The following is a 14,742-nucleotide window of genomic DNA, read 5'->3' as shown; positions in this document are numbered from 1 at the left end:
CATTCCTGCACTGATACCTGTGGAAGGGTTAATTAACCAAGACAGCTCTGAAGTTTCTGACTAAAGGCCTTATCTCCAAGTACCCTTCAATACCTGCCAAGGCAGGAGGAAGCCCAGATCATCTCCATCATTTGTCAGCACTTCCTACCTGCCACATCCCCATCCATCCAGCCTTTTAACATCATTCTCTGAACTTGTTTCAGAAAGAAGCACTGTGCAATCTCAATTATAAAGCAGTATAGTCTCCAAGCATGAGTTTGTACATGATTTAGTGCTAAACCAAGAAGCCACTGGAGGCCAGGAGGTAGCCTCTGTTTATTTAAGAGGTAGAGAGATGAGCAATAGCTCTCCATACCTTTTAATACTGTATTTATAAGGCCAAGCAGTGAATTTTACAGTTGTCAGGCTCCTGTCCATAACACTCCCTGTGATCTTGCACCCCAAGTGCTACATTACATTAATGACTTAAGAACTTTTAATTTGATTTTGGATGTGCAGCTGGATTTCACTGAAATGAAGGGCCATAGGGTAACAGAGGGTGTGACTTTTATCAGATGTAGACTTCAGTATTGACAGGGCAGCAACAGGAGGTATTGGTTAATTGAAGGATCTGAGGCTCTAGTTGGGTTGTTTTGTTTGGTTGTTGCTCACTTTAATGCTCCCTAATCAATTCTTTTGTGGGGCAGTCTGTCTGTTAGCAACATTAAAGAACTAGACTCCATGTAAGGGTCATCCACTTTTAGGTTCAAAGTAGGTTCTTCAGTAGATTAACTGGCAACTGATAGGTACAAGTACACAAACAACATTCTTCAATTAAAAGAAAGAAAAAAAATCAAAATCCAGACTGAAACCCTGCAGATGGGGAACTCCTTTAGGATGGTTTTCCTCCCACCCCCTCCAAACTTTGTTTAATGACCAGAATACTTATGGTCATTATTATTGACCATATAATTAGTCAAATAAAGTATAATTCCTTATACTTTATAAAGGAAACTTTTACTTACCTCCAAACTTTGTTTAATGACCAGAATACTTTATAAAGGAAACTTTTACTTCAACAGAAAACAAACAAACAAAACCCCACTTTGTTTTCGGGAGAGAAAAAACAGGAAACCAAATGCTTCTGCTTTTCTTTCTAGGTAGACTTTTCCCCAAACAAACAATTTGCTGAATATCAACATGAATTTGCAAACTGTTTTGATCAGCCTGAAGGCACATGTTGAAGAGGTGATGTTTCACTTGAAAACATTCACTCATCTTTACTGCTGGCTACGAGAGTAGAGCTGCCTTTACTGCTGCACCTACACAAAAAGCACATCATCGCAATTTCAAGAAGCTTCTTTATTCTAGAGATTATTCCTGGCTTTTAAAATTCCTAACCAAATTTTACGCAGCTCCAACTGCTGAGGTTACATAGATCTAACACTTTGGCTCATATCTATTCCTTAGTTTTAACTGCAGTATATTCAGGTCTGGTACCTACATAACATTCTTTCCAGACTTGAAGACTACTTAACCACATTACCTCTGAGCTCTTGATCATGTTCTTCATCTGTAGTTAATCATATTTAAACAACCAAGGACAGGAGAAAAAAAAAAACCCCACCACACACAACCAATCTTGTCCTCATTGTGTCCACACCATTTCTGTTATCTGAAATAAGCAACTTAGTACTTGCTCCACACTGATGCTCTGCCTTCACTTTTTCCCCTCCCTGTACAGGCCTGCGTAAATAAAGAGGAGCCAGAGGATGGATAAACCTTGCACTCCACCAAAGGTGCTGCAGGAAACAATCCCCTGTGGCCTGGATCTTTGTCAGAGGAAATGCAGGATGGTGAACTCCATTCCATTTTTTTAATTTTATTTTATTTTTGTTCCCTGTCTTTTCAAATGCAATGAATGTACACTGAAGAATGGCCACACGGTCAGTTTTTAATTCTCCAAGTGCCCTGAGGAACCATTCCTACCACAGGCTGGTGGTATTAGCCAATAAATAGCACAGGCCTGAAGAACTCAGGCAGAACAAGTTCACCAAGAGCCTCTCTCAAGCTACAGCTGAAATCGGAGCAGCTTCCTTGCACCACGGATCCACCCAGGAGGAAGCACTGCCTAACACCTTGGGACACCTTTCCTATGTTCTGTAGTTAGTTTCTTCTCCTTCTTCTTTCCCTGGTTCTGAGAAGAGCCTAAAACCCCTAACACAGCTTCATCTCCTCCCTGCCTGCATAGAACGAGGTGGGGGCTACTTACTTTTGAGTTCTTTAGGCTTTTTTTTTTTTTAAAGGAAAAAAAGCTATAGATGAGAGCTCTTCCTTTCTTCCCCCCAACCCATCCAGGACACCCTTCCTCACCCTATGTTCTCTAGCCACAGTCAGCACCTTAGCAGTAGGCATTTGTCCTGGATTTCAGTGTTCTGTGACCTAAATCCTAGAATGCTGAACAGCTAAAAAACTTAGTAAAACCACCAAATCTTCACTGAGCCTGGAGCTTAGCTCCATTTCAACATGCCAAGACATCCACAAAGCAGCTGTAACTTACTCTGGGTTTGCCCAGCTACATTAAATTAACACTGGTGTAGCCATATCCACAGCTTCAGCCTGCTGCAGGACACTGGAAAATGCCAAGTTCTTCATGGATCATGGACATTTTTGAACCTGCCTTCTTCACCGAGCAGCCACGCTTATTCCAGGCACAGGCCTGGCAACATCCTGATGGAAGGGTTGGGTTGGTTGGGTTTTTTTTGTGACAGGATAATTTTGAGGGGAGGGAATGGGCTGATGAAAAGGGGGGATATAAGTGTAATTAAATTGTATTAATGAGCTGCAGCAATTAATTAATTAAAAACAAACAAACAAAACCAAAACCAGGTCAGTTTTGTTAGCTACATCTGCCAGCATCTTATATGTCAAGCAGAGAAAGAGCACTCATCCACCATCCATGGTGTTCAGCTCAGGGAAGGGGCCAGCCAGTTCCTTCAAAAGGTCACAGAGGTTGAAACTTCACAGGTTGAGGTCAAAAGGTCAAGAGGTCACAGCTCTCAAAACATCACAGGTTGAGGTCAAATAGTCAAAAGGTCACCCCTAAAGGTCAAAAGGTAACAGGTCAAGGTCAAATGGTTAAAAGGTCACACCTAAAGGTCAAAAGGAATGGAAGAACAGAGCTCTTCTAGTCAAGAAGATTTTTCCTTTAAAGACTTAATTTCTACAGGGCTTTTGAAATGAGTTTTCCCTTTCCTCATCAGAAAACATTGACTTCACACTTTTTGGCTTAAATACAATTTCTTCTCCTCAGAGAGAAGTGTTGTCCAACAGGCACCAGCGTTCTTGCTGAGCCTTGTTTGAACGCAGCCAAACCTCAGCACAGCTGGTGGAGAACACGTAGTTTCAGCTTTGAGCAGATGAAACACTTCACTAATTGCATCAGGAAGGAATTCTTCTCGATGGTAATATGAAGTCAGAAGGAACTCAGAATTATTTTGAGGGCTGCACATTTTAACACTACATCTCAAACTGTCCAAGCCTCGATGCCACATTTACTAAGAAAATTGATCAAAAGCACTTGCCAAGGCTCTAAAAAGAGACTGAGCATCAAACCATGCACGTAATGGCATGTCTCTGGATTGTCACTTACACTGGTAAAGAGAAATTAAATATATACAAGTGTGGTGACCAAGGAGCTCCAGAACCACCACCCTACGTTATGGTAAATACAAGGAGTGAAGCATCTCCTGGTAGAAGTGAAGTGGAGGCCTGGGTGAGCCTGTAAGATTTTGTATCAATGACTGATATAAATTATAATAAAAAAAAAAATCAGTCTGACAAAAAAGAAACGAAGATAAGTGACCAAAGGTCATATTCTACCCTTAATGAGCTCCTCCCATTCTCATTAGCAGAACCATTCATCCCTCAGACTCTGATAGCTTCTGCTGGACCTACTCTTAAAATCACCCAAAGGTCAAAAGGTCACCCCAAAGATCACCCCAAGGTCAAGAGGTGACCCAGGGACAGACCTGGAGAGACTCACACTGAGAGAAACCCCTTGGTGAGAAGAACCAGGCGCATGGTCCCCCTGACCCCCTGTGCCTCCAGCCCTGCTGCCAGCATCCGCTCTCCTCTGCTTGGGCACCCTGTGCTGCAGCTTCTGCCACTGCAGTGTAGGACACCACACACACTGAGGTCACAGGACAAGGGCAAAAGGTCACATAGGTCAAGGCTGAAAGGTCAAAAGGCCAAAAGGTCAAGGTCAAAAGGCCAAGGATCAAAAGTCAAGGTCAAAGACATCAAAAGGTCATAGATAAACATCAACAGGTCACAGCCAAAGGTTTGTTTGACAGAGATACCAAAATTCTGCCTCAAGTTCCACTGGAGAATTCTCCCCCCCACTTCCCCAGCTTTACAGATCAGGTCCTTCTCCTCCTGCAGCCTCACCTCTGCTTTTGCCATCAGGAGACTCTGAAGGACCCACCAACTGGCTTGTGAATCCCAACAGGAAGCAAATGGATGCCAAGAACAGTTGCTGCTTCTCTCCTGCCCCTGTAGCACTGAAGGACAAAAAGTTCAAGTGATCTCCAACCTGCTGCTGCTCTAATATCTCAGGCCATCCCCACACCCTGTCCCCCAGTAAGGTCAGGTACAAGAATCAGATACTTGGACCTCTGTAAGATAAACAGAAAAACTTTTTATTCAGTGAAAAAAAGAACAGGTCATTTTAAAAACACGTTTCCTTTCCCCTGCAGGTACCAAGCTCTGGTATTGACAACACTGGCTTTAGGGCTCCATGCTCAAGTGTTCCATTTAAAATAAGAATCAGCAGTTTTGCCAGCAAATACAAGTCCTAAAATGGCAACTTTCCATCGTTATCTTCTAGGAAAATACCCAACAGCCAGAAAAGAAGCTCTGCAAGAAGCTTCCATGAGATCATCTAGTGGCCCTGACCATCAGAGCCTTTCACCTTCTGTCTAGGGAGGGCAGCTGAGAGTCAAGAGGTTGGAGAGTTGACACAAGCCAGGTTTTTGCTTCATTACATAGATTTGAGTATTACTGAAACATTCCATCAGTTATGGAAAATTCAACACATGGGAGAAAAAAAAAAGAGACAGCAAAGAGCTGGGAAGAAAGAGTTAGATTCTCCCTCCCCCACAATACATCACTGCTGAGCGTTCGAGTCTCCACAGAACATGGTTGGTATAAAAATATTCCCGTGTTGACTCAGACTTACTGAAGGAAGCACCAACCCCAGCAGAATTGTCTCTAAACAACCGATAAATCCCAGAAAGAGAACCAGAGCCAGTCTGCTGAAACCAGCCCCTGACTTCACCACAGAGCAGGGAGTCATTTGAGAACGCAAAAATGGGAGAAGGGGAATCTCTGTCAACAAAAGCTTCTTTTTGGAGGACAAAAAGAAAGCAGCAGAGTTTTTCTGGAGCTGTCCTACACAGGGGGATCAGCAAGAGTCCAGCAAACCAGCAGCTCTTACTAGAAACACTGTGCAGAGGAGGCACCTTGAGTAAGTTTTACACTTAGGCTGAGCTACCCTGCAACTAAGATTGCTCCAGCAGCATTTGAACTATTTACTTCTTTCCTTCCTGGGCTGTGTCATAAATGCATTGCACAGACTTATCTTTCCCCTTAGGCATATGATGGTTCAGGACATGAAAGTCCTCACACTTCCCCGGATGACTGCTCTGCAGATAGGACACAATCTCAAATTGAGGGCACATTCTCCACAAGCTACCAGATGGCCACAAGGAACAAAGACCACAGACACATCTCTGTCCATGCACACTTTGCACATCCTTTCCTCTTGCAGGCGTCGCAGTTGTTCTTCCGTGTTCACCTCAGACTCATCTTTACAAAAAGAGAAAGGAAAAAAAAAGCCCAAACTGTGAGTATTGTAACATCTTCAGAACACCAGTCCTGGCATCTTAGGAAGTCACACTACAACTCACTCATCATTTTGTTCAGAGACTGACTCTGCAGATGGCCAAGGTACCTCTCAGGCAAGTTTAATTTAAGCTGAAACACTACAGCTATTGGTGACTCTGGCTTATGTACACAGGATTCATCTTATCTGCAGATGCTGGACTGAGCAGGGACAGCAGATTAACATGTTTTTACTGTAAAATGTAAATTATCCCTGTAAATCAGATTTTTTGCATGTCTGCTTCCCAGAGGAATTCTAATTCCTGTAAAAGGGTCAAGCCAGCACACATTCCCCTTCAGGACTGAAAAAATTAAGGAATACAATGACCACTGACACTATTACTATAAAAACCATCCCAGTTATGCCCAGGCTCAGTTTCACCACCACTGTCAGCCCAGCACACCTGATTCCTTCTGTTGCACAGATCCCATTTCTTCTCTTGAACTTGATGTTTCGGTCTCTCTCTGAGCAGCATCTGGATAACCAGGAAAGAAGATGGCATTACATGCTACCCCCTTCCTCCCTCTTCAGCCAACACTGTTGAAAAAGATGAAGGTTCTTTTATTTCAGTAGCCTTAGGTTAAACACCACTTCACTCCTCTGTTAGCTTCACACACTCAGCCTGGTGAAGCTGATGTTCTCTGTGGTGCCTTAGCCACCACGTATGTTCACCTCCCTACCAAGACACGTCCACATCACATCGTCTCCTCAGCAAAGCTGGTTTATCTATCAGATATCAGGAGCCATCAGCTGCTCATTCCTGTTCCTGTGCTACTATTTAATCACACTTGGGTTTGTTGGGGTTTCTTTGCCTTAGCTAAAGAAATGGCAGATCATGATGTGGAGAAAAGAGGTTAGGAAGTCAGGCTTGATACCAGAGAAAGCCTGTGTGGAACTGCATCTTCAAATAAACTTCACTTGGCAAACAAACTCCATAAAACATTTAACAGAGACAGACGTAGATAAGGAGAATATACATTATCCAAACAAACAAGAAAAATGGCTATTTCTGATCAAGTCATTGATTCCATTTTAAATAGGCTTGGAGTACTCATCCATCTTAGAAGCTTCGCTTCAGACAACTGCATCAGATGTGAGCTTATGCAAGAGCCTCCACATCATGCAGCTGTTTGCTACTGCAGGTCTAAGAGCAGCAGAAAATGTTGAGGATACCTACACCACAGCTCATCGGAGGCAGATATAGTAACTGATACCCCAGTCACCACAGCTCCTTCAGGTTTCTTTAAATAAGAATCTCATTCTTGAGGTTCTCAAAGAAAGGCAGGCTTGGGTACAGAACTACTCTTAAATCCAGCCTAGGAAGAGAGAAGGCAGACCCGCAAGACACTCACAACAGTGCTCAAGGTGAAGTGAATAAGAGGTTAAATGTGCACCAAGAAGGTGGGTGTGTGAGTCAGGCGTACCTCTGCTCTCCTCTGCACTGCTGCTCTCTTCCCAGTCTGGCTGAAGCAGATCAGAAATCAGTTCTGACTCAGAAAGGTAGAAAGTCCCAGTCAGCATGTATTTATTCTCTATCAGGTTAGCTACCCAGGTGGGGTCAAAGCCCATCTGCAGGACATTCTGTACTATGGTAAACTGCTCCAGAGAAGGAAGAGCCTGCAATTCCCAGTTCCTCAGAAGATCTGTAAAGCAGTGAGCAGATACTTTACCAAAAAGGCAGAACTCTGGGCAAAAAGTATGCCAATCCCTGAAGCTGCTATATAGAAAATGACATTTTATACATATGTCTAGAACATTCCTCAAGCTATCTCTATAGCTAGATCAACATCCAGATTTACAGTTTTTACTTCCAATCATAATTCACAAGAAAGTCAAAAGCAATTTCATAAAAGCCAAGAAACTAACTTTGGATATTTTCTTCTACTGTACCAGTGAAGAAAGTCTCCCATGTTTGGCCCCAGTCCCACATCTTTATCTTTGTTTTCACATCCCAGAACAGAAGTCTCAATACTGCTTTCATGAAGATCAAGTGGAACATCCCAACTGAAGTCTCTCCTACTTCATAACCTAGCTCAACCATTCCTCAGTAAAAATGGAAGTGGGAAATTCAGCTGGCAGCCCATTCAAAGGCTTCAGTCTCTTAAGCTCATCCTATCAGATATGCTTTTCCAAAGAATGAGTAAAGACAGTTTTCTACAGTTACAGGAGCCAAATTTCACCTACTTAAACTTCCAGGAGCAACCAATGAATGGGAATAGATCCCCAGGATGAACACTTCCATGAACAACTAGACTCCCCAGGTGTTCTCTCATCTCCTATCACGTTTAAAATGCTGTAATCTGAAAGACTCTACAAACAGACAACACCACCAAGAGCATGGACAAGTCAAAGCAAAGTTAGGCAAGCACCCAAAAGCCACACAATTATCCAGACTAGCTAGATGACTCTGGTCTTAAGAGGTCTCACAAGAACAAGCAGTTTTGCTTCTTGTGCTAGAGAACATTTCCTAAAAATAAAGTGAAACAGCTTCTAGAATAACAAAACATCTCTCAAACACCACATCTACAGAGTGCACAGTAGCTGGGGTGGAAGACAGGACTACACCCCTTTCAACAGAAGATAAAACACCGTGTAACTATAGCACTGACCTTGGGAAGTAGAAGAATCTTGTTCAGTTCGACTCCAGGAATCTCTCTGAAAATGTCAGAAAACAGTCACAAAAGAGAAGCATGTGTTCAAAACTCCCCTTATCTACCAAACCCCCACCCACTAGACACAAAATATTGATGACTCACTGGAGATAGCAGGGTGCTAGAAAAGGACTCCTGAACACTGCTAACAAATTCTCTCCCTTTCGACCGCAATAAAAATTCACACCTATAAGCAGAAAGATTTAAATACATCAGTAGGGGATCTCTCAAGTGAAACTAACAGTAGTAGTTTGAATTTTAGAAGCAAAGGGTGCTATTGGGTTATAAGCAAACTGCTATATTCATTAAAGAAGAGGGAGTTTCATGGTCTTTCCCCCCCCCTCCTTACATGAAGGGCAACAATAAGAGGCTCATATTCCCCCCCTCTTAATCCAGTCTTCATGTTTGGCCCAAGATGAGCTCAGTTGCACATCCTTTGGAATAGATAACAGAAAATGTGATAATAGACCAGTTCACAGAAAAACACAAGAACTGCTACAGGAAAACAAGGTTCACAACATCTTTATTTCTTTGGTCTCTTCCTGTGCAACTTTGACCTTGAGGATTCAGGATCTTTCTCCTGATATTTCAGAGACTTCCAGAAGGTTACAGACTATTGCAATGGTTTATGCAGTTAAACATGATTGAACATACCTGACTAGCTCTTCACCAGCTCAAGCTGGATAGAAAAATCTAGAACTAAGCTTATAAGAGAGCCTGGAAGGAACACTTCTTACCAGTACACTTGTGACTCATTTGTCTCCCAACTGAGGGTACTTCTATCTTATGAAAGAAGAAACCAGTGCAGAATGCATGGCATATCTTGTGGTCTTGCTACAAAGGACACTTGTCAAGCAAGACTGACTTACCCTGGGTACCATTTGGCATGTTCCCTCCAAGGATCATCTCCGAACGACCAGTTCCTCACACCACCATCACAGTAGAAACACCTCACTACATCACCTTGTCCTGAAAAAGATATCAGGAGATTATTTGACATCTGAGACACTGGACAGTCTACTAGCCCCAGATGAGAACCCAGGGAGAGATTTTCAGCACAAAACACAGGCTACTGGACAGAACAGAGGAGCACAATTTACCAATGCTGTGGAAGTTGTATAGGGGCAGGAAATCGATGAGATTTTGAACTCCCAGAGCTGTGTCTGGTTGAGACAATTCCAGAACTGGGTCACAAGCTAACAGCAGCATGCATGTGAGCACCACAGCTCCCATGTGTGCACGTACCTATCCAACTCCCTCTTGCCTGCATTTAGAGTAAAGCAGTCATTAATTATACCTATAAACACACTTTGTTTCCTAACCACGATCTGCCATAACCAGCAGCAGGCACAGTCAGATGATGTACACAACTTCCATCTCATAGGTGGAAGAATTTGGCACAATATGATCCCAGGTTATCCATCCTGCTACTGTGCTTCTCTTCAAAGAAGTGACAGGGGAAAAAATTAAAGCCAAACACAGTTTGACAAATGCCCTGCTCTAAAGGCAATGAAACCACGTCAGTGAAGGCTGTCAGTGAGTTTGGGTCTCAGACACAATCTTCCAAACACTCTCCTATTAGAGCACTGTTTGAGTGTTCAGCTCCAGAGGTCTCCAGCTCAAGTGACCACAGGGGACAGCCATGTCAGACTGCTGCTGCCTAATGAGTCCCTAAAGTCAGTCTCTGTGCTGGGCTCTTAAACAGCTGATCTGTAAGTGATAAATCACACCTAACACAAAGCACACAGGTTTGTAGCTGCAGACACAGCTTTATAGTTCATGCTGTGTTCCTGGCCATGCTGCTCTTCTGTGTGCCTTAAAAATTCATGAAGAGACCAAAGCAGCAGGTAAACCAACACATCTACAACACTCTTCCATTTAGGCATGCATGCTGTTTAGCCCATGCTGCTGTGCTCCAACTAGACAGGTACAGATTCTCAGTATTATCTGGATTTATAGCGTGATCCAGGTTATGCAGTTTGACTGGAAATCTTGACAAAGCAAAGGGCCATGCTAGCAAACTAACCGGTTGCTTCCTCTAAGTCAAGCTAAAGGAACAGATGGTCAGTTATTCAGACAGACTTTCCTACGTGCACGTCATTCACCATGTTGCATCTCAGATTTTTCCACTTATCACAACTTTTAAGGCTGTTTTTTTTCCCCCCCATTCCCATCTTTACCAACGAATAGTATTTAAATAAGTGGAGAAAGGGGCAATTCAATTTTACTTCAACAGTGAGAGCACGATGCATTCAGGTTGCATGTGTTTGTTTCTGCTAAGGGACCTTTAATTTATGGACCCTGCCTGCCAATTCCTTTCACATCTCTGATGTGCAAATACAAGACAGATTCCTTCATACAGAAAAAAAAAGTCACATTTGTAACACACAGAAATATCACTACATTATTAACTTCCAAAAAACAGAATGGTCCCCCCAACATTTAATTACAGTCAAGCATTAACATACTGTAATTATTTCCACTGCCTGGTCCATCCAGGGAGGAGTATTTATTCAAATCTGTTATCTAACCAGCAAAAGCCTTATCAGGGGAAAGAATGATGCTATATTGATAATAACCTGCATATAATGACAAATATTGCCTGTTTTCCTCAAAACAAACAAAAAAAACAACTGAAACTTATTTCTGTATTCCAAGTCCAGGGTCCTTACAGCAACAAGCCACAGTGACAGCCAAATGGGCCAACTATAGGTTTCACTCAGGCTTCAGTGCAAGACAGAGTTTATACAAAACACAACATGCCAGGTAAGTGCCTCAAGTCCTTTTAGAAGTGCAAGCAATAAATAGGCTCAATGCATCTTAAAGCATACACTTTTCTGCCAATAAAAGATCTGTTTAAAACATGTCACTTTTTTTACTCCTGCTGGTAAGAGAATTGATTTACCAGCAGACCCCTCAGCACCCAAACAGGAGTTAATGTAAAAATGACTTCTGCACAAGCAGCAAGTGAAAGGGTAGAGGCTGAAGAAAGGATGGGGTTTCTAACTACACTACACATACTTACAAGTATTTGTACAAGCAATAAAACATAGTGACACCTTCTAAAGTTGATTTGAAGAGTTTAGAACATTTCCCCACAGTACCCACCTGTGTAAAAGAATCCTGCTCTAGCCAGTTCCTCGGGATGCATGTCAGTATATTGTGGCCAGTTCTGAAATGTAGACAGTCTCATCTCCTCTGTCACCATCTCTGGGTATTCTGGTTCATTAGGCAGGGCTGTCTCCTCACTGTCTATCCCCTGCAAGAGGCTGAGGAACTGCCCATCCACAGTGTCAAAGATTTCCTGAAGAGGAAGCATCTCTTGGTTCCCAACATCCTCACCACAAATGAATTTACAGGAAGGGAAGTACTTCAGGTGCTCTGCTATCGGGGAGTCACCAGGTCTCCAGTCCTTCAGGACACCACCACAGCAGAAACACTGAACTTCATCTCTTGGACCCACAAAGAAAAAGCCAGCCTTGACCAAATCTCGGGCAGACACAGGTGAGGTGCCTGGCCATTGCCAAAAAGTCCTCAGTCTTCTTGCTTCATTCCTCATGCTGGATTCAAACAACTGGCAACGAGCAGCCCTTAGCTCCGTCTCCTCTGCTGGTGTCATGTCCCCCATGTTCTCGTTCTGAAAGAGAGGATGAGACAACCCAGAGCAGTCAGCTGGATCCCCAGCGTCAGGCAGCACTCCCCCTGCGTTATTTGTTCCTCATTCCCATGCATATTCCGGAAAGCTCCTGGTCTTGACAAAGCTGAGCTCAATTTGGAATTGCAGCCCAAACAGAGATCTGGTGCTTCTGTACTTTGCTGTTGAACTTTTGCTGAGTCCTCACTAGTGTCTGAAGGGAAGAGACCAGCACTTTCTGAGCTACCTCTGCCAATTTACAGGGGAGATGCTTGTGAGAATAAATAGTAGAGGGGGAGGGCAAAACCTGTGCTGCCTCCCTCGCTGAGCCAACCCAGCTTTTGGCACCTGATCTGTGTGATCAAACTCCAGTCATTTTGCTCAGCTTTTAAATTAACATTAAAAAGACTCTGCTTTTTTTTCCCCTCCCTTCCCTTAAAAACAGATTTAGGAAGGCATGCCATAACAGAGGAGAAAACAGCCACATCCAAATAAATAGTGTCTTCACGTTCAGTTTACAGCCAAACACTACACAACACATCACTAGATTTTTTTTCATAACCTTATTATGCTAATTAACAGTGAATATCTAGAAATATCTCTATAAAAAAGAAATACTGCAGGACACAATCTAAAATAATTAGCTCTGGTTTCTATAGGGCAGTGTCCTTAAATCAAAAATAAGACATTTTCTGGCTGTGGTGGTGCTGTGCAAGAAGAGTGAAACTAAATTACTGAGTGGCTGATTATCCAAGCCCTCATCCTGCTTAAGGTAACAGCCCTTCCCTGCCTGAGTAAGCTAAATTACAACTCACCTACCACTTCTAATACTTTCTATGTGGCTGGCAAATACACTTTCAAAAGGTCACACAGTTACACAACTAAGAATCAGGATCAATTTAACTAATCACTCCAAAATAATTCCTTTGGAGTGAAGTAACTGCACATGTGACTAAGTGGTAGGTGCAATCAAACCCATTTTTTTAATTAAAGTACCCTGAAAATCCTTTCCCCACCTAACTCACCAGGTCAGTTTGTCCCAAGGAAGTGCTAACTATCTACTGGTTATCAGAGCTAAGCATCATAAGCACACAGACACAAAATATCACACAGGCAAATATTAAATTAGAAAGAAAAAAGAAATATATATGTACATACACTAACCTAAAAAGATATGGTGTTTCAAAGCTGGTACAGAACTTTATTAAGCTAATAGATAATTACTGCAGTGCACTTCTGAATAGGCACTCTGGAAAAAACAATTAGGTGGAGACCTCCTGTGTAGCAGCTACTCTGCAGTAAACCCAGTCACAGAGACCATTAAGAGGCACCCAGGCCAGCAGCATCTCTGAACTACTATTCCTCTTAGTTTAAGTGCTGCAGCACATTTAGGAAAAAAAAAACAAAACAAAACAAAAACCCCAACAATTTACAGGTCATTTTAGTTGCAAGACCTGTAGCCAGAGCTAATAAATCCATCCTTCATAGGTAAGACACATTTAGTGAGTTTTTACAAGCAAAAGCAAGCTGGCTCAACCATGTGCCTCTCATAGTAAAAGGTGAGAAGGAAGAGAAAGTTGATTAGCAACTAGAGTTTTCTTCTCTAATCATAAACACAGAAACAAGAGTTGTAGGAAAAGAAAGCTCCAAGTTTGGTTTAGAACTGTTCTTTATTTAATACAATAAAGTAGTTACTCAAGAACTATGTCGCTAGTATAAAGAAAAATCCATATAGAAAGAAAAAAGCCATTAGTCACTGATACGCAGGAGAATTTGCAAGCTAAGCAAACTTAGGGACGTGCAATTTTTCAGCCTGCACAGCAGATTTTCCTCTCAGATCAAAGAGACTTGCTCATCAGGCACAGCTCCACAATATCAGTGTGGCTCTCATCTTGGGCCTTAACAAGAAAGCTCATGAACTCTGACAAATACTCTTTTCCACCAAGAAGGTGACTGAGTTATCTCAGCCTACTTCCACTTTGGAAATACACAACAAAGCAAGCTTCACAGCAAAACACAAAGAAAGAAAATGAGTTTTTCCATCCAGAAGCTTAGCAGCTGAATCAAACTCTTCTTAAAATAAGAGGTGAAACATACAAGAACAAATATATTTACCTTTTGTTTAGGAAGAAACTCATTAGGGCTTACCTGCATTAAAAACATATAGAAGTTCTGCAGAAGATCCATTAACTTGGTTAACAAGGCTCTCCAAACTAAACTGATGTTTTAAATAGTTAGAACACCACTAAAAGCCAATATTCTCCCACAATCCACTACCTGCAATATGCTAAAAAAAACCCCAAAACACTCCCAAGAACTCTCCCAACTCTACAAGCTTCAAACCTCCCTCTTCTCTTGTAGGCAACAGATAGATCTGTCTCAAAGAAGAAGCTCTTCCAAGGGGTAAGTGACCCCACCTGACACAGCTTATTTCTAATGCTTCATTTTCTCCGATTGGTTGGTTTTGTGCTGAAATTCTCTATTGGCCAAACAGTCCCAATTTCATCTTTAAAAGTGGGAGTCACCAGGGAAAG

The 14,742-nt window shown here is 42.4% G+C and overlaps 1 protein-coding gene across 1 annotated transcript in view; it reads right to left on the bottom strand.

Moving 5' to 3' along the window:
* Positions 1-5,644: 5,644 nt before the first annotated feature.
* BIRC7 (baculoviral IAP repeat containing 7) overlaps positions 5,645-14,742 on the bottom strand; it is a 16,141-nt gene continuing 7,043 nt past the window's right edge. Inside the window, exons 2-8 of the mRNA XM_029087525.1 lie at positions 11,683-12,211; positions 9,444-9,543; positions 8,680-8,761; positions 8,533-8,578; positions 7,348-7,566; positions 6,327-6,398; positions 5,645-5,847 (exon numbers count right to left, since the gene is read on the bottom strand). Of these exons, the coding sequence (XP_028943358.1) occupies positions 5,645-5,847; positions 6,327-6,398; positions 7,348-7,566; positions 8,533-8,578; positions 8,680-8,761; positions 9,444-9,543; positions 11,683-12,202 (1,242 nt within the window). The 5' untranslated portion in view covers positions 12,203-12,211. The remainder of the gene's footprint in view (positions 5,848-6,326; positions 6,399-7,347; positions 7,567-8,532; positions 8,579-8,679; positions 8,762-9,443; positions 9,544-11,682; positions 12,212-14,742) is intronic.

This window comes from Antrostomus carolinensis, unplaced genomic scaffold, assembly GCF_000700745.2.
Source record: "Antrostomus carolinensis isolate BGI_N321 unplaced genomic scaffold, ASM70074v2 scaffold5521, whole genome shotgun sequence".
Classification (NCBI taxonomy): Eukaryota; Metazoa; Chordata; class Aves; order Caprimulgiformes; family Caprimulgidae; genus Antrostomus; species Antrostomus carolinensis.
This window is presented reverse-complemented; position numbering and strand designations above follow the sequence as displayed.